Source organism: Hemiscyllium ocellatum, chromosome 42 (genome assembly GCF_020745735.1).
Source record: "Hemiscyllium ocellatum isolate sHemOce1 chromosome 42, sHemOce1.pat.X.cur, whole genome shotgun sequence".
NCBI lineage: Eukaryota > Metazoa > Chordata > Chondrichthyes > Orectolobiformes > Hemiscylliidae > Hemiscyllium > Hemiscyllium ocellatum.
In genome coordinates, this window is record NC_083442.1 from 28,971,553 (window position 1) to 28,988,053 (window position 16,501).

A 16,501-nucleotide genomic window follows, 5' to 3' on the forward strand; every position below is an offset into this window, starting at 1 on the left:
GCCCCCCGCCTGGTTCTGTTCCGGCTCCAATATTATAAAGAGAAGCAGATGCTCCCGGAAACCTCCAGAGTCCTGGGGAAGGATCCCCAGGCCATGATACAAAAGAAATCCAGGATAATGTTATTCCAGGAATTTTCTCCAGCCGTGGTCTGCAAGAGGAAGGCATTCGATGAGACGAAGAAGCGCCTAAGAGACCTAAATATCCAATACTCCTTGAGTTACCCGGCAATGCTCCGCTTCAGCCACGAAGGATCCATATACAACTCTGGATCACCAGAGGAGGCTAAAAAAGTTTTGGACTCTCTTAAATAGACTTTAAGATTCAAACTGCATGGATAATGATTTTAATTTGTTCCCCCCTCCCCCGGTTTACCCTTTCTTACCTTCTCCATCCCTTTTTTGTTCATTACCTTGTCTGGGGGGTGGAGGGGCTCATTTGTTATTCACTATGTGACTGCTTTTTTTTACAGGCCGTGCAGTTTATTTGATTTGTGCGGGAGGGGGTCTTGTTTTGTCCAACCTTTTTCTAAAGAGCAGGGTTCTCTTCTTCTGTCATCTTACTTAGTTTTCTAATAATTGCTAGGATTGTAATTTTGTACTTTTATATATTTATATTTATGTTTGCTAAATGCACCTAGGTGTTGGTTTGGGGGTGGGTGAACTTTGGTTTTATGGAACACTCAGATTTGTCTACTCCATTTTAAAATGCCTGGGCCAAGGGCGGGGCACTAGTTAGGAGAGGTTACGGTGGGGTTATTGATGGGTAGCTACTCCCCCCTGGGAGCAAAGGGGAAAAATCTCCTTTCAAATGTGTTTTGTATTGTTTTCTTTACTTAGGAATAGTTTTTAATTGTATTGGTTTAAATGTCTTAAAGAATTTTTGCTTTTGTGAATTTTCCATGGTCTTTATTCAAGGTGTTTAGGGTGGGGTTCTTCCTCCTGGGGGGGTCTTGGGATTGCCTGGACGATCATGGCTAACCATTCGCTGAGATGGTACACCTGGAATGTCAAGGGGAGTAATTCACCAATAAAAAGGACGAAAATATTATCAAACCTCAAAAAAGGAAGGGTTGATATAGCTCTTTTACAGGAGACACATCTACTTGACAAAGAGCACTTAAAATTACAACAGGGTGGATTTGACCAGGCCCTTTTCTCATCTTTTAGCTCAAAAAGTAGGGGAGTAGTCATTTTCATTCGGAAGAATCTTCCTTTTAAAATATTAAGCTGGATAAAAGATGAATCTGGACGGTATATACTGATCAAAGCCCTAATAAATGGAGAGGAGTGTGGAATTTTGAATCTTTGTTGCCCCCCAGCACATCCCTTCAAATTTGTAACGGAAGCGTTCTCTAAGTTGATGGCTTTTGGGGCCCGACATACAATTATAGGAGGAGATTTTAATTGTATTATGGACTCAGAGACAGATAGGGTACCCAAGAGTACTATGGGTATATCCCTTAGATGTAGATAATTGGTGGATCTGAATAAGGAGCTCGGGCTAGTAGATGTGTGGAGGTGTCTTCACCCCAGGGCAGACTTTACTTTCTACTCTAACCCACACAAGTGTCATACTAAAATTGATATGCTTTTTGCTCCCTCGACCCTTTTGAATTCCATATTGTCCTGCAAAATAGGTAATATAGCAATCTCTGATCATGCTGCAGTATATATGAAAGTTAAGGCTAGGGACGATTGGACAGGCCCCTGACATTGGCGTATGGATTCTTTCTTAATGAAGGATAGCAAATTTATAAAATATTTTCTCAAGAATTCAAAACCTTTTTGGAAATTAATTCAGGTACAGCCAGTAACCCATCGGCGATGTGGGAGACCATTAAGGCTTATGCGTGAGGTTTGATCATCTCATATTCTGCGACCCAGAAAAGACGAAAGGGAGAATAACAGCGCCTGCTCCAGGCTGGCTTGAAGGCAGCTGAGACAGCGGATATTGATAGGCCCTCTATTGTTAAGCTACAAAGGATCACAGCCCTGAGGACAGCCTTGAACACTGCACTTACCCAAACAGCAAAGAGGGAAATATTATTCGTAAAGCAAAGACTATATGAATATGGCAACAAGCATGGCGGATACCTAGCATATCTTGCTAGGAAAAAAGAAGGCTCCTCAAGTTATCACATCCATTAGGGAAAGTGCTGGTACTCTGACTTGTGATTGTAATAGAATCAATACAACCTTTAGAAAGTTCTATTTTGAATTGTATAAATCGCAGGACTGTGAGGATAGAACTAAGAAGATGGAGTCCTTCTTTAAAAACGTGGCCTTTCTGGATTTAACCTCGGAGCAGGTGTTGATCCTGAATTTCCCCCTGACAACCCAGGAAGTACTCGACGCAATTAGACAGCTTCAGAGTGGCAAAGCACCTGGACCAGACTGATTCCAGATTGAATTTTATAAAAGATTTATAGGGGAACTGGCTGGTACACTTTTGGCATGTACAATTACTCACATAGTCAGGGCTACCACCCGCCTGCGTGGAGAGAAGCAAATATTTCTCTCATTCTTAAAAAAGGAAAGGCCCCAGAAGATTGCTCATCATATAGACCAATACCCTTGCTAAATGTGGATTTCAAAATCCTTTCTAAAATGTTAGCATTAAGATTGGAGAGAGTCTTACCATATATCATAAAGGAGGACCAGACAGAGTTTACCAAAGGCCGTAGATCAGCTAACAATATTAGAAGGGTCTTAAATATGATACAAGCCTGTCAACAGGAAAGAATACAGGGGATAGTTGTCTCTCTGGATGCAGAGAAGGCATTTGATCGGGTAGAACAGTCATATCTCTGTTACACACTGGGAAGGTTCGGTATCAGTGAGGTATTTTCTAAATGGGTCTCAATATTATACAATATTATACAGGGCAGCTGTGATTACCAATGGTTTGGGTTCGGATAGCTTCATTGTGGGTACGGGCTGTCGTCAGGGTTGTCCTGTCTCACCGTTATTATTCACACTAATAATCAAACCACTGGCGGAAGCTATACGAACCGAATTGTGCATAGTGGCTCGGAGGGTTGGTTCAGGTAAACATAAAATCACTCTCTATGCAGATGATATCCTCCTTTTCTCAAGTAATCCTTTGATATCTGTGCCCCGCTTAATTCAAGTAATCAATCTATTTAGTATGTTCTCAGGCTATAAAATCAATTTTATGAAATCGGAGGCCATGCCGTTGAGGGGTCTCGCTAGTGTATCCAATTTATCGGACGGATCTTGCTTTCCCTTTCAGTGGTCACTGGAGGGGTTTCTATACTTAGGTATTTTTTATCCCTCCAGTATTTGGTCAGCTGTATAAAGCCAATTTTGTGCACCTACTAGAGAAAATAAGGCAGGATCTTCAACGCTGGGGAGATCTCCCAGTATTCTGATCAGGCAGAGTAGCTCTAGTTAAAATGAATATTCTGCCTCTTCTCCTGTATCCTATGAGAGTGCTCGCTTTGATGTTGCTGAGATTGGCATTATGTAAACTACACGGCTGACTTGGTTCCTTTATTTGGAATCATAGATGGCACCTTATCAAATTATAAAAGCTGCAGCTTCCACAAGCTTCTACAAGGACTGGATTTTCCAGACTTTAGGAGGTATCAGTTGAGTTCTTTATTATGCTATCTAGCTGATTGGGTCTCTTGTGACCCACAGTCAATTTGGTTCGACATTGAGACCTCCCAAGCAAGGTGTCCCCATATCAATCTTTAATTTTTAGATAAGATGAGAGCTATTATGGACTATTGCAAAAACCCTATTGTATTAAATACAATTAAAACCTGGAGGATGATGAGGTAACCTACAAAAAACCTCTCCTTATACTCCTATAGTGGGACCATCAGCTTTCAGCCAGGGCTGACAGACACTACATTTAAAACCTGGAGGTCCAGAGGTACCTCTTGCTTAGGGCACCTGTTTGATGGGGAGGTTATGATATCTTTTGAGCAGTTGCACCAGAAGTTTGGACTGCCTAATGGAGAGCCTTTTTTCGGTATTTCCAAATACGAGATTATATACGCATGAAGAAGACCACAATATTAGACAGTCCCTACAAATTGGATAGGGAGAGAAGAGTGCTATGGCCAATGGGTCCACTTTTGGTCAGTACTCTTATATAACGAGGTATCGAAAAATATGAAGCAACTGTTTAAAACATGGAACCAGGAATTGGGGTTAGAAATCCCTCTTGAAATGTGGGAGGATATCTGGGAAAATGCCAGAAAGATCTCTATTTGTAATAGCACACAAGCTATTCAATTAAAGATACTCCATAGGGCCCATATAGCACCTAAAAGACTTGCAAAGTTTAGGGTAGGAACATCCCCAATGTGTCCTAAATGCAAAATAGAAGTGGGCACTCTCAAGCACTGTTTATGGACATGTCACAAGATCCATCGATACTGGGATAGAGGAGCGAATGCTCTGACAGAAATCTTGGGAACGCAGATTGGATTGGATCCAGTGTCTTCTATTCTCTCTTTCTGTGCAAGGAAAAATATCTTAGTGAATTGGGTAGCTGAGGGCCCTCCAGGACTTTCAAATTGGCACAGGTTAATAATCATGGAACATATCCTCCCTGACTTCCTCACAAATATGATGCACCAAAAAAACTGAATTATTCTATAAAATATGGCAGCCCTTTCTGAACTATATCGACACAGATATTTCGACCGTATTGTCAGGGGCTTTTGTCTGGCTGTAGTAGTGGTTCTGGCTGGTCCGGGGGCTCCCGAGGGGAGGAATCCCATATAAAGACGGGTTTATTATGACTTGATGTTAATTAATTTTGAGTATATACTTAATTATTTAATTATAATGTTATTTCTTACTAGTAATGTAAGATATCTTATTTTATGCTTTGGTTGTTTGTAGGATAGATTCTCTTGTTTTTCTATTGTTGTGTTTTGGTTATTATTTATTTCCTTTTATATATATTTAATTATATATTAGTGCTTGTACTTGTTTATATTAGTTTGTAATTTTGTAAAAAAAAATTGAAACATTTCTTTTTTTCTTTCAATAAAAATACCTATAATAATCTTGGGATAGGTGGCTTTGTACAGTGACTCAGTGAGCAATTCAGGATGATCGTGTTAAGACATATCAGTGGTTTTGGGAAATTGTTATTGCAACAGAGTTAAAACCACTGTGGTTTTTATTGCGGCTTGTGTTGCAAGTCAGACTTTTATTTGTCTCTTGTTTCCTCATATAAACGACTTGATGATCACATCTGTTACAATCTGGGACCTAATTTTCTCTTTTATTTAGCTGGCATTGTTTAGATTGCACTTTTCTTTTTGGTGTCTGGTTATGAGAAGATGCTTAACTACAGGAAGTTATACCAATGAGGAAGTAGACTGTACATTTTTACTGAGGGACAAGGTCACATCCTTATTGGTGAATAACTGAGTAACCAATGTTGTGTCCATCCATTTTAGGCACCAGCTGATGCTACAATTGAAAAAGATAGTATCTCAAAGGGCAAAAGAAACAGTAATTATTGGAAATGGAAGTACAGGTGGTACTGGAGCTCTGTTTTTAAGTATATAAGTTAGTGGGTGTCATTCATTAGTTTTGCTGGGTTTGTCCCTCTGGGATATATCTGGACATATCTGCACTTCACCGACTCTCACAATGGACACAAACATGGAGCACCTGTCTACAGCGTGGGTTGAGATATGGTTATCATTTGGTCCAAAGACCATCAGCTCAGATTCTGAGAAGGGATTGGCTGACATATCCGTTGCTGGGACTGACATGAATATAGAGTGAAACGAGATATGGAGTAAGCTAATTCTAAATATACCTATAATTACCCATTTCAGTTGTCACTACATTCAGTCTTCTCATCACCTGACACGTAGTTCTGGCACGTTAAGGTACAAACATACAAACATAGAAGATAAGAGAGCTTGCTTAAGCTTGCTCTGGCATTCAATATGATAATGTGATCATTGAACTCAATGTTCTCATCCTGACTCACCTCCTTTAGTCACAAGAGCTATATTACCTCCTTCTTGAAAACATGATTCACCAACAATTCTGCCAGACCTTGAGAAACGCTTAGACTGTTTCTCATCCTGCAAGAATCTCCCATTGATGGCTACACTGTCAGTGGTTGACAGAGAAAAAGCCTCAATACTCTGAATACCTTAGATTCGATTCCCGACAGAGTGGATACATGCCCTTCGGTCCAACAAGTCCACACTGATCGTCTGAAGATCAACCCACCCAGACCCATCCCCCCACATTTACCGCTGACTAATGAACCTAACACTATTTAGCATGGCCAATTCACCTAACCTGCACATCGTTGTGAAACCCATGCAGATACGGGGAGAATGTGCAAACTCCACACAGATAGTTGCCCGAGGTTGGAATTGAACCCTGGTCCCTGGCGCTGTGAGACAGCAGTGCTAACCACTGAGCCACAAGCCAGTCTCTGTGAACTGATTCGATTTCCATCCAATTTGGGTTGGGATTTCAGACCTTAGTGTCTGACATGCCAGTGATTATTGGGTTAATGTGTGTGAATGCATGGCCAATGTTGGTTCTGTCTCCTTTCCAGACTTCCTGAATGTGTGTGCTTAGAAGAAGGTGCATTAGTCGAGCCTCTCTGTGTTGCACTTCATGCCTGTCAAAGAGGACGAGTGAAAGTTGGCCAAAAAGTTTTCATCTGTGGAGCCGGTAAGTCATGCTCACTTTAATCGCTGGAGGTGTTGTAAATGTTGACCAAGTCAATATTAAAAAGCGCAGGGCTTACCTCGAGAAATCAGACGTACAGATGAGGTGAAATTCTTTGAAAGCCATCCTCCTGTCCTCGTGAGCTCAATTCGAAAACTTTGTTTCAATTCCTTCAACCTGTCATTCTCCATTTACCAAGCAACTCTTTTGGTAGTTCCTCATGCAGAATGTGGGACACATTGAAAAGAAACTCTCCATTTTACTCCATAGGTCAATTTTTCCCACAGTTGGAACCCCACATGTCTCATCAGCTGAAAGAACATGCTGTACACAGTCCACCTCACCCCTTTGATTCTTCCATATTCATATTTTGTACAGATAGTAAAACCTCTCAGTGTGAACTGATTCAATTTCTGTCCAATTTTTCGGTCCAATCTGGGATTTCAGATTGGGCTTCACCCATTGAGCTCATAGAATAAAAGAGGGTGGTGACCATTTGGTCCACAGTAAAAGCACTATCCCACTTCCCCATTCTCATCCCATTTTGCATGGCTATAACAAGTGAATGGGTAACAAAGAGAAGGGTAAATGGAGTTTGCTGACTCTGAATGCTTGGTGAGTTGCAGGAATGGCTAGCTGGTGTTCTCAAAAAATGGACAGAAGTAACATTACAAAATTAAACGTTTGACAAGCAACTAGTAAACCACCATAACTGAGACACAGAATGCTGAAACTAGGATGCATAAATTTGAATATTTAACTCAACGACAGATCATGTACAGAAAACAAGATGGAGAGAGAACTAAATATTTAATATATTTAAACAAGAGAATAATAAATGTAAAGGCTTTAAAAAGTTTTTCTACTTCCATTAATCATTAGAAATCATAAAAACTTAGACTGCACACATTTTGCCAATAGTTAAAATTAATCATAGTGTTTAAAATTCACTTGAATGTGCAAACTCTATTTTCTTTCCCCTGTATTTAGTTGGTACTTATATAGGCATCCCAACTTCATGCTGTCAGATTTATTTTGAACATTATGTTTCCAACTGGAGGTTTCCAAGGTACAAGTCACCTCAGACCTGGATGTTTACAGTTGCTGTCTGATTTACAAGTGCGGAGTCTAAATTTCTTATGATTTAGTGTTTAGTGTTTAGCCAAGGCATCTGGATTCTAGGAGAATATCTTTTGTGCCTCCCTCCCCTATGACCAATCAGATATAACCATCCCATTCAATAAGCAAATCGTCCTTTCAGTAGATTTTCCAGTAGATATACTCCTCAGCCCCTTTCTCCTGCCTTCTCCTTCTATCTTGTGGTAGCGATGTTTGCCTGCTGGTGCCATCTGGCCCTTGTTATTCTTCCAGAGAACAGTGCAGCCCTCTCACAGGAGACAGACTGTGACTTGGGTGAACAGGGCTAGCAAACAGTGTACCCAGTTAATGAATCTGATTGAAAAATCTATCCTGATAACAAGAGTCTAAGCCAGTGTAGCAAAGTCTGCATATAGTTTTCCAAACCAACTAATGTCTGAAATCTGCCCACTAAAGCAACTGTTCTGAGTTGAACTGCTAAGAATCCTGAAAAGTTATGGTCCCTTTATCCACATGTGGCCTTGCAGTGCGGCTCAGTGGTTAGCATTGCTGCCTCAGAGCACCAGGGATCAGGTTCAATTCCAGCCTCAGGTGACTGTGTGGAATTTGCACATTCTCCCCATACTCTGGTTTCCTCCAAAGATGTGCAGGTTAGGTGGGTTGGCCAAACTAAACTACCCCATTGTGTCCAGGGATGTGTAGGTTAGGTAGGTTAACCATGGCAAATGCAGGTTACAAGGATAGGGTAAGGTGGATGTGTCTGGGTGAAATGCTGTTTGGAGGGGTGCTGTGGACACAATAGGCCGAATGGCTTGCTTCCACATCATAGGGATTCTTTGGTTCTTGCACATGTGCATTGTATTAGTTCAGGATTCTTCAGACATGGGCGAGTTGCAATTTCAACGTGCAGGTGGTACGGTATGGAATGCCTTTAAACTGTAACTGTTACCTAGCTGTGGCCTAATATTGTGGGATGCAGGATCTGTAACCCCCTGCACTAGGCTAGTTCTGCTGTCAGCACTGAGCAGACTGACTCACATTGCAGGTGGTTTTATTCCCACTCCGGTGATTCAGTTGCATGTTTGAGATTGGCAGAACACTTGGCAGAAATGGAAAATAGATGTGCCAAAGTTACTCAAAAGAAGAAGTGTTGATATAGCTATTTGCTTTTGTGTGGATATATATTTGCCCAATCTGTGAGTGCTTCTGATAAGTGTATCTGGTTTTGTCTCTATATGATTTTGTAATTGTAACATTTTTATCAATTAAGGGCCAATTGGACTGTTGACTCTACTCGTCTGCAAGGCCATAGGAGTCACTCTGATTGTGGTTTGTGGTAAGTCTTCATTCATTACTTTCGAAATTATTCACAGCCTGAGTGCCAATTATTACTCTCAAGTTCCTGAGTGATATTTAGGTGGTTTAACATTGTTCACCCTTCCATTGGACCATGTGAGGGAGGAGTGGAGTGGGAGTTATTTAGCCACGATGTGCTATTATGAACATTCTCACCTGTGTGCAGTATACAAGAGTAACCTCAACTTGGAGCTGCAAGCTAAATGGGCTGAATGGACTGCTCCCACTTCTGTTTCTTGTGTTACAACCTTAAGATCTTATATTATGATGAAGTCATCTCACATTTGTTAGAGTTGGCTCCTTATTTTGTTAACAAGTTTATTTTACCAAGCCAACAGCCGTGCCTTACATTTACATGGTGTCTTTTAACATAGGACATAGTTTCATCAGAGTATGACCAGACAGAATGGGATTTTGAGCCAGATAGGGAGATACTAGGTAGAAGATTGATGTCCTTGAGGGAGTTCATTCTGCCAAGCTCCCCTGGCCTAGCCCCCTGTGACCCCAGACCAACAGCCCTCGGAACTGATTGAACTGCCCTCAGAATTGGTCTAGCAAGCTACTCAGTTGTATTAATCAGTTTGAAGTCTCAACAAAGAAGGGAAACCAGGCTGACCACTTGGCATTGACCTTGGCAGTGGAGAAGACATTGACCTACCGCCAGTGGCAGCACAGTGGTGTATAGTCAGGAGGGAGTTGCCCTGGGAGCCCTCAACATTAATTCTGGGCCCCATGAAGTCTCATGGCTTCAGGTTCAACATGGACAGGGAAACCTCCTGCTGATTACCGTGTACTGTCCTTTCTTAGCGGATAAATTGGTGCTCCTCAATGTTGAACAACACTTGGAAGAAGCAGAGTGTGGCAAGGGCACACAATGTACGCTGGGTGGGGGATTTCAAATAGGGTTCGGCAGCATTACTGCCAATTGAATTGGTCCAGTTCGATAGGACATAGCTGCGAGGCAGGGTCTGTATCAGGTGGTCAGGGACGAGGGGGAAAATCGTACTTAATCTCATCCTGACCAATCTGTCGGCTGCAATTGCACCTATCCAGGACAGTATTGGTAAGAGTGACCACCACACAATGCTTGTGGAGACAAAGTCCCACCTTCACATTGAGAACATCTTCCGTCACACTGGTGTGGCACTATCACCGTGCTAAATGGGACAGACTTTGAAATGGTGCTGTGGGCCATCAACAGCAGCATAGTTGTACTCCATGGCCATCATATCCCCAACTCATGACCCAGCGTATCCCCCATTCATGGCCCATCATTTCTCCCACTCATGACCCAGCATATCCCCCATTCATGGCCCATTATATCCCTCTCCCATGGCCCACCATATCCCCCATTCATGGCCCATTATATCCCTCTCCCATGGCCCACCATATCCCCCATTCATGGCCCATCATATCTCCCACTCATGGCCCTCCATATCCTACATTCATGGCCCATCATTTCTCCCACTCATGGTCCACCATATCGCCATTCATAGCCCATCATATCTCCAACTCACGGCCCAACATATCCCCTATGCATGGTCCACCATATCTCCCACTCATGGACCATCATATCCCCCACGCATGGCCCACCATATCCCCCATGCATGGCCCATCATATCCTTCTCCCATGGCCCACCACATCTCCCACTCATGGCCCATCATATCTCCCACTCATGGTCCACCATAGCCCCCATTCATGGCCCATCAGATCCCTCTCCCATGGGCAACGGTATTCCCCCACTCATAGCCGACCATATCCCCCATTCATGACCCAACTTATCCCCCACTAATGGCCCATCATGTCCCCCATTCATGGCCCATCATATCTATCTCCCATAGCCCACCATATCCCCCATTCATGATCCACCATATCCCCCATTCATGGCCCATCATGTCCCCCACTCATGGCCCATCATATCTATCTCCCATAGCCCACCATATCCCCCATTCATGGCCCCTCATGTCCCCCATTCAGGGCCCATCATATCCATCTCTCATGGGCCATCATATCCCTCTCCCATGGCCCACCATATCCCCCATTCAGGGCCCATCATATCCATCTCTCATGGCCCACCATATACCCCACTCATGGCCCACCATATCCACCATTCATGGCCCATCAGGTCCCCCATTCATGGCCCATGATGTCCCCCATTCATGGCCCATCATATCCCTCTCCCATGGCCCACCATATACCCCACTCATGACCCACCATATCCCCCTTTCATGGCCCATCATATCTCCCACTCATGGCCCATCATATCTCCCACTCATGGTTCACCATATCCCCCATTCATGGCCCATCATATCCCCCACTCATGGCCCATCATATCTCCCACTCATGGTTCACCATATCCCCCATTCATGGCCCATCATATCCCCCACTCATGGTCCACCATATCTCCCACTAATCGCCCACCATATCCCCCATTCATGGCCCATCATATCCCTCTCCCATGGCCCACCATATACCCCACTCATGACCCACCATATCCCCCTTTCATGGCCCATCATGTCCCCCACTCATGGCCCATCATATCTCCCACTCATGGCCCATCATATCTCCCACTCATGGTCCACCATATCCCCCACTCATGGCCCATCATATCTCCCATTTATGGCACATCATATCTCCCACTCATGGCCAATCATATCCCTCACTCATAGCCCACAATATCCCCCATTCATGGCCCACCATATTCCCCATTCATGGCCCATTATGTCCCCCACTCATGGCCCATTATATCCCTCTCCCATGGCCCACTATATCCCTCATTCATGGTCCACCATATCTCCCACCCATGGCCCATCATATCTTCCACTCATGGTCCACCATAATCCCCATTCACAGTCCATCATATCCCACATTCATGACCTATCATATTCCCCACTCATGACCCACCATATCCCCCACTCATGGTCCATCATATCTCCCACTCATGGACCACCATATCATCCAATCTTGGCCGATCATATCCCTCTTCCATGACTCACCGTATCCCTCACTCATGGTCCACCATTTCTCCCACTCATGGTCCACCATATCCCCCATTCATGACCCATCATATCTCCCACTCATGGTCCACCATATCCCCCATTCATGGCCCATCATATCTCCCACTTGTGGCCCATCGTATCCCTCTCCCATGGCCCACCATATCCCCCATTCATGGCCCATCATACACCCTATTCATGGCCCACCATATCCCCTACTCATGGCCCAATCATATCCCTCTCCCATGGCCCACCGTATCTCCCATTCATGGCCCATCATATCTTCCAATCATAGCCCACCATATGCCCCGCTCATGGCCCATCATATCCCCATTTATGGCCCATCATATCCCCATTCATGGCCCATCATATCCCCCATTCATAGCCCACCATATCTCCCATTCATGGCCCACCATATCCCCCATTCATGGTCCATCATATCCCCCACCCATGGCCTATCATATCCCCCACTCATAGCCCACCATATCCCCCACTCATGGCCCACCATATCTCTCACTCATGGCCCATCATATCTCCCACTCATGGCCCACCATATCCCTTGCTCATGGCCCATCATATCCCCCATTCATAGCCCACCATATCCCCCATTCATGGTCCACCATATCCCCCATTCATGGTCCATCATATCCCCCATTCATGGCCCATCATATCTCCCATTCATGGCCCTCACAACCTTTACCATCAAACCAGGGGATCAAACTTGGTTCAATGGAGAGTGCAGGAGGGCATGTCAGGAGCAGCACCAGGTTTTTGTGAAAATGAAATGTCAACCTGGTGAAGCTACCTAACCGGACTGCTTGCATGCCGAACTGCAGAAGCAACAAATGATAGACAAGAGTTAAGTAATCCCACAGCCAATGAATCCCACCTAAACTCTGCATTTCTGCCACGGTTATGAATGGTGGTGGAAAATTAAACAACTCACTGGAGGATGAGGAGGGTCCACAAATATCCCCGTCCTTGATGATGGCAGAGCCCAGCATGTCAGTGCAAAACATAAGGCTGAAGGATTTACAGTAAATTTCAGTCAGAAGTGCTGTGTGGGTGATCCATCTTGGCCTCCTCCAGTGGTCTCCAGCCTTATGGTGCGGCACGGTGGCTCAGTGGTTAGCATTGCTGCCTCACAACTCCAGGAACCAGGTTTGATTCCTGCCTTGGGTGACTGTGTGGAGTTTGCACATTCTCCCGTGTCTGCATGGGTTTCCTCCGGGTGCTCCGGTTTCCTCCCACAATCCAAAGGTATGCAGGTTAGGTGAATTGGTCATGCTAGCTTGCCCACAGTCAGGGATGAATATGGGGAATGGGGCTGGGTGAGTTACTCTTCATAGAGTCGGTATGGACTTGTTAGGCCAAGGGGCCTGTTTCCATACTGTAGGGAATCTAATTGTTTAAAAAAATTACAGAGACCAATCTTCAGCCAATTCGATGCACTCCATGTGATATTAAGGCACTGGATTCTGTAGCTGGGCCCTGACAACATTGCAGTAGTACTACTGAAGACCTGCACTCCAGAATGTGCTGCTCCCCGAGCCAAGCTGTTCCAGTACAGTTACAACACTGGCATCTACCCGACAACGAGGAAAATTGCCCAGATATGTCCTGCACATAAATTGGAGAACAAATCCAACCCAGCCAATTACCACCCTATCAATCTACACTTGATCATCAGGAAAGAGATGGAAGGGGTCATCAACAGTGCTACATAGCAGCACCTGCTCAGCAATAACCTGCTCAGTGACGTTTGGGTTCCCCAGCGCCAGTCAGTTCCAGACCTCATTTGAGTCTTGCTTCAAACATGAACAAAAGAGCTGAATTTCAGAGGGGAGTGAGAGTGACAGACCCTGACATCAAGGCTACATTCACCTGAATCTGGCATCAAGGAGCAAAACTGAAATCAATGGGTATCAGGGTGAAAATTCTCTCCTGGTTGGAGTCATACCTGGAAGATGATCGTGGTTGATAGAGGTCAGTCATCTCAGCTCTAGGACATCTCTGCAGGGGTTTCTTAGAGTAGTGTCCTAGGCCCGACCATCTTCATCAATGACCTTCCCTCCAACATAGTCAGATGTGGGGATGGTCACTGATGATTGCGCAATGTTTAGCACCATTTGCAACTCCCCAGAGACTGAAGCAGTCCATATTCAAAATCTACAAAACCTGGACAATATCCAGGTTTGGGCTGACAAATGGCAAATAATATTCAGACCAAACAAATGCCAGGCTACAATCACTTCCATTAAGGGACAATTTGACCACTACCCTTGGCATTCAGTGATGTTACTATCACTATCAACATTCTGGGGTTTACCATTGTCTCCCCACTTTTGTCTGGATGGGTGCAGCTCCAACAACAAGGCAAAAGTGAAGACTGCAGGTGCTGCAGATCAGAGTCAAGACTAGAGTGATGCTGGAAAAGCACAGCAGGTCAGGCTGCATCCGAGGAGCAGGAAAATCGATGTTTCAGGCAAAAGCCCTTAATCAGGAATGAGGCAAGGAGCCTCTGGGGTGGAGAGATAAATGGGAGGGGGTTAGGGCTGGGGAGAATCCGTAGCCAAGATTGCAATAGGTGGATAGAGGTGGGGATGAAGGTGATAGGTCGGAGGGGAGGGTGGACGGTATAGGTGTTGCGGTGTTCCGAGGCATAAATTCCGCCTCGGAACACTTCAACCCCAGGGCATCAAAGTGGACTTCACCAGTTTCCTCATTTCCCCTCCCCACCCCAGTTCCAACCTGCCAGCTCAGCACCATCCTCATGACCTGTCCTACCTACCAATCTTCCTTCCCACCTCTCCGCTCCACCCTCCTCTCCAACCAATCACCTTCATCCCCACCTCCATCCACCTATTGCACTCTCAGCAGCCTTCTCCCTCTCCCCCCCCCGCCATTTATCTCTCCACCCCGGAGGCTCCCTGCCTCATTCCTGACGAAGCGATCTTGCCCGAAGCGTCGATTTTCCTGCTCCTCAGATGCTGCCTGACCTGCTGTGCTTTTTCAACACCACTCTAATCTTGATGCAGCTCCAACAACACTGAAGAAACTTGGCACCATCCAGGAAAATGCAGCCCGCTTGATTGCACCACATCCACAAACATTCACTCCCTCCACCACCAACACTCAGTCGCAGCAGTATGTACTATCGATGAGAAGCACTGCAAAAATTCACCAACTAACCTTAGATAGCACCTTCCAAACTCAAAACCACTTCCATCGAGAAAGACAATGGCAGCAGATACTTGGGAACACCACCCCCTCCAAGTTCACCTGCAAGCCACTCACCATCCAGACTTGGAAATATACTGCCATTCCTTCACTGTCGCTGGGTCAAAATTCTGGAAGTGCCTACCTAAAGACATTGTGGGTCTACGTACAGCGCATGGTCTGCAGCAGTTCAAGAACGCAGCTCACCACCATCTTCTGAAGGGCCCCAAAGGATGGGCAATAGATGTTGAGCCAACCAGGTACGCCAATGTCCCATGAGTAAATAAAAAAAAAACTTAGGATGGCATCTTACAGGGATCTGACCAATGTGAGCTATAGTAAAATTACACCTAGTGAGGCTTATCTCGATGATGGGAGCATTTTTCTTCATCCTTTATGCTTTCGATAGTTATCATGGTGACTGTCTTGCTAGACAGCATTGAGTTGTGAATTAAGGGGATTATTGGTTGTTCAACATCTTGTTAATAGCCCGACTTGCCTTGTTAACATTTAGCTTACTAAACTAACCAAACAAGCAAGGTGACAAGTCAACTCTACATGTAAATAGGAGCAGGTACCTGGTGAATTCAGCTCACGGCTTGATCGGTTGGTTAGGAACAGACTGCATCTGAGCACAATCCACGGGCACCAGCCACATGCACCCCTCATCCAAGAACATTGACATGTACTAACCCCTGATGGTCATCATGGCACCTGTCCGATAACACTTTGCAGGCCACTGATGAAGCACAAACTTGGATTGCAGTGGTCACTGGCAACTAGCAGTGAAAGGTTGCAGCAAGGACAGTACAGACACGAACCGGGTCCCAGACAGTGGATTGGATCAGGCTGCATCTCAGGGCTTTTCAATGGCTGTCTTAGCTCTCTTACTTTACATCTGCTCAAACCATCCAGGCCTTACCTTGGTTTCTGCCTTGCCATGCTACGCGGCACACAGTCATGCAACCAGCGGCTTGTCTTCCTGGTCAGCAACCCTCAGTTGGAGGGTGGGGTGGTGGGCAGTGGGGTAGGGGTGTGTAGTTGTTGTATGACTTCACTGTATGGCATCGTGTGGCAACAGCTTGGATGACAAACACACACCCCTGTGTGCACCAAGTAAGCAGTCGTGTCTGAAAGT

At 44.9% G+C, this 16,501-nt stretch overlaps 1 protein-coding gene across 1 annotated transcript in view; it reads left to right on the forward strand.

Moving 5' to 3' along the window:
* LOC132834711 (sorbitol dehydrogenase-like) overlaps positions 1–16,501 on the forward strand; it is a 64,570-nt gene that overhangs the window by 26,838 nt on the left and 21,231 nt on the right. The window contains exons 5-6 of the mRNA XM_060853673.1: positions 6,578–6,696; positions 9,062–9,127. Of these exons, the coding sequence (XP_060709656.1) occupies positions 6,578–6,696; positions 9,062–9,127 (185 nt within the window). The remainder of the gene's footprint in view (positions 1–6,577; positions 6,697–9,061; positions 9,128–16,501) is intronic.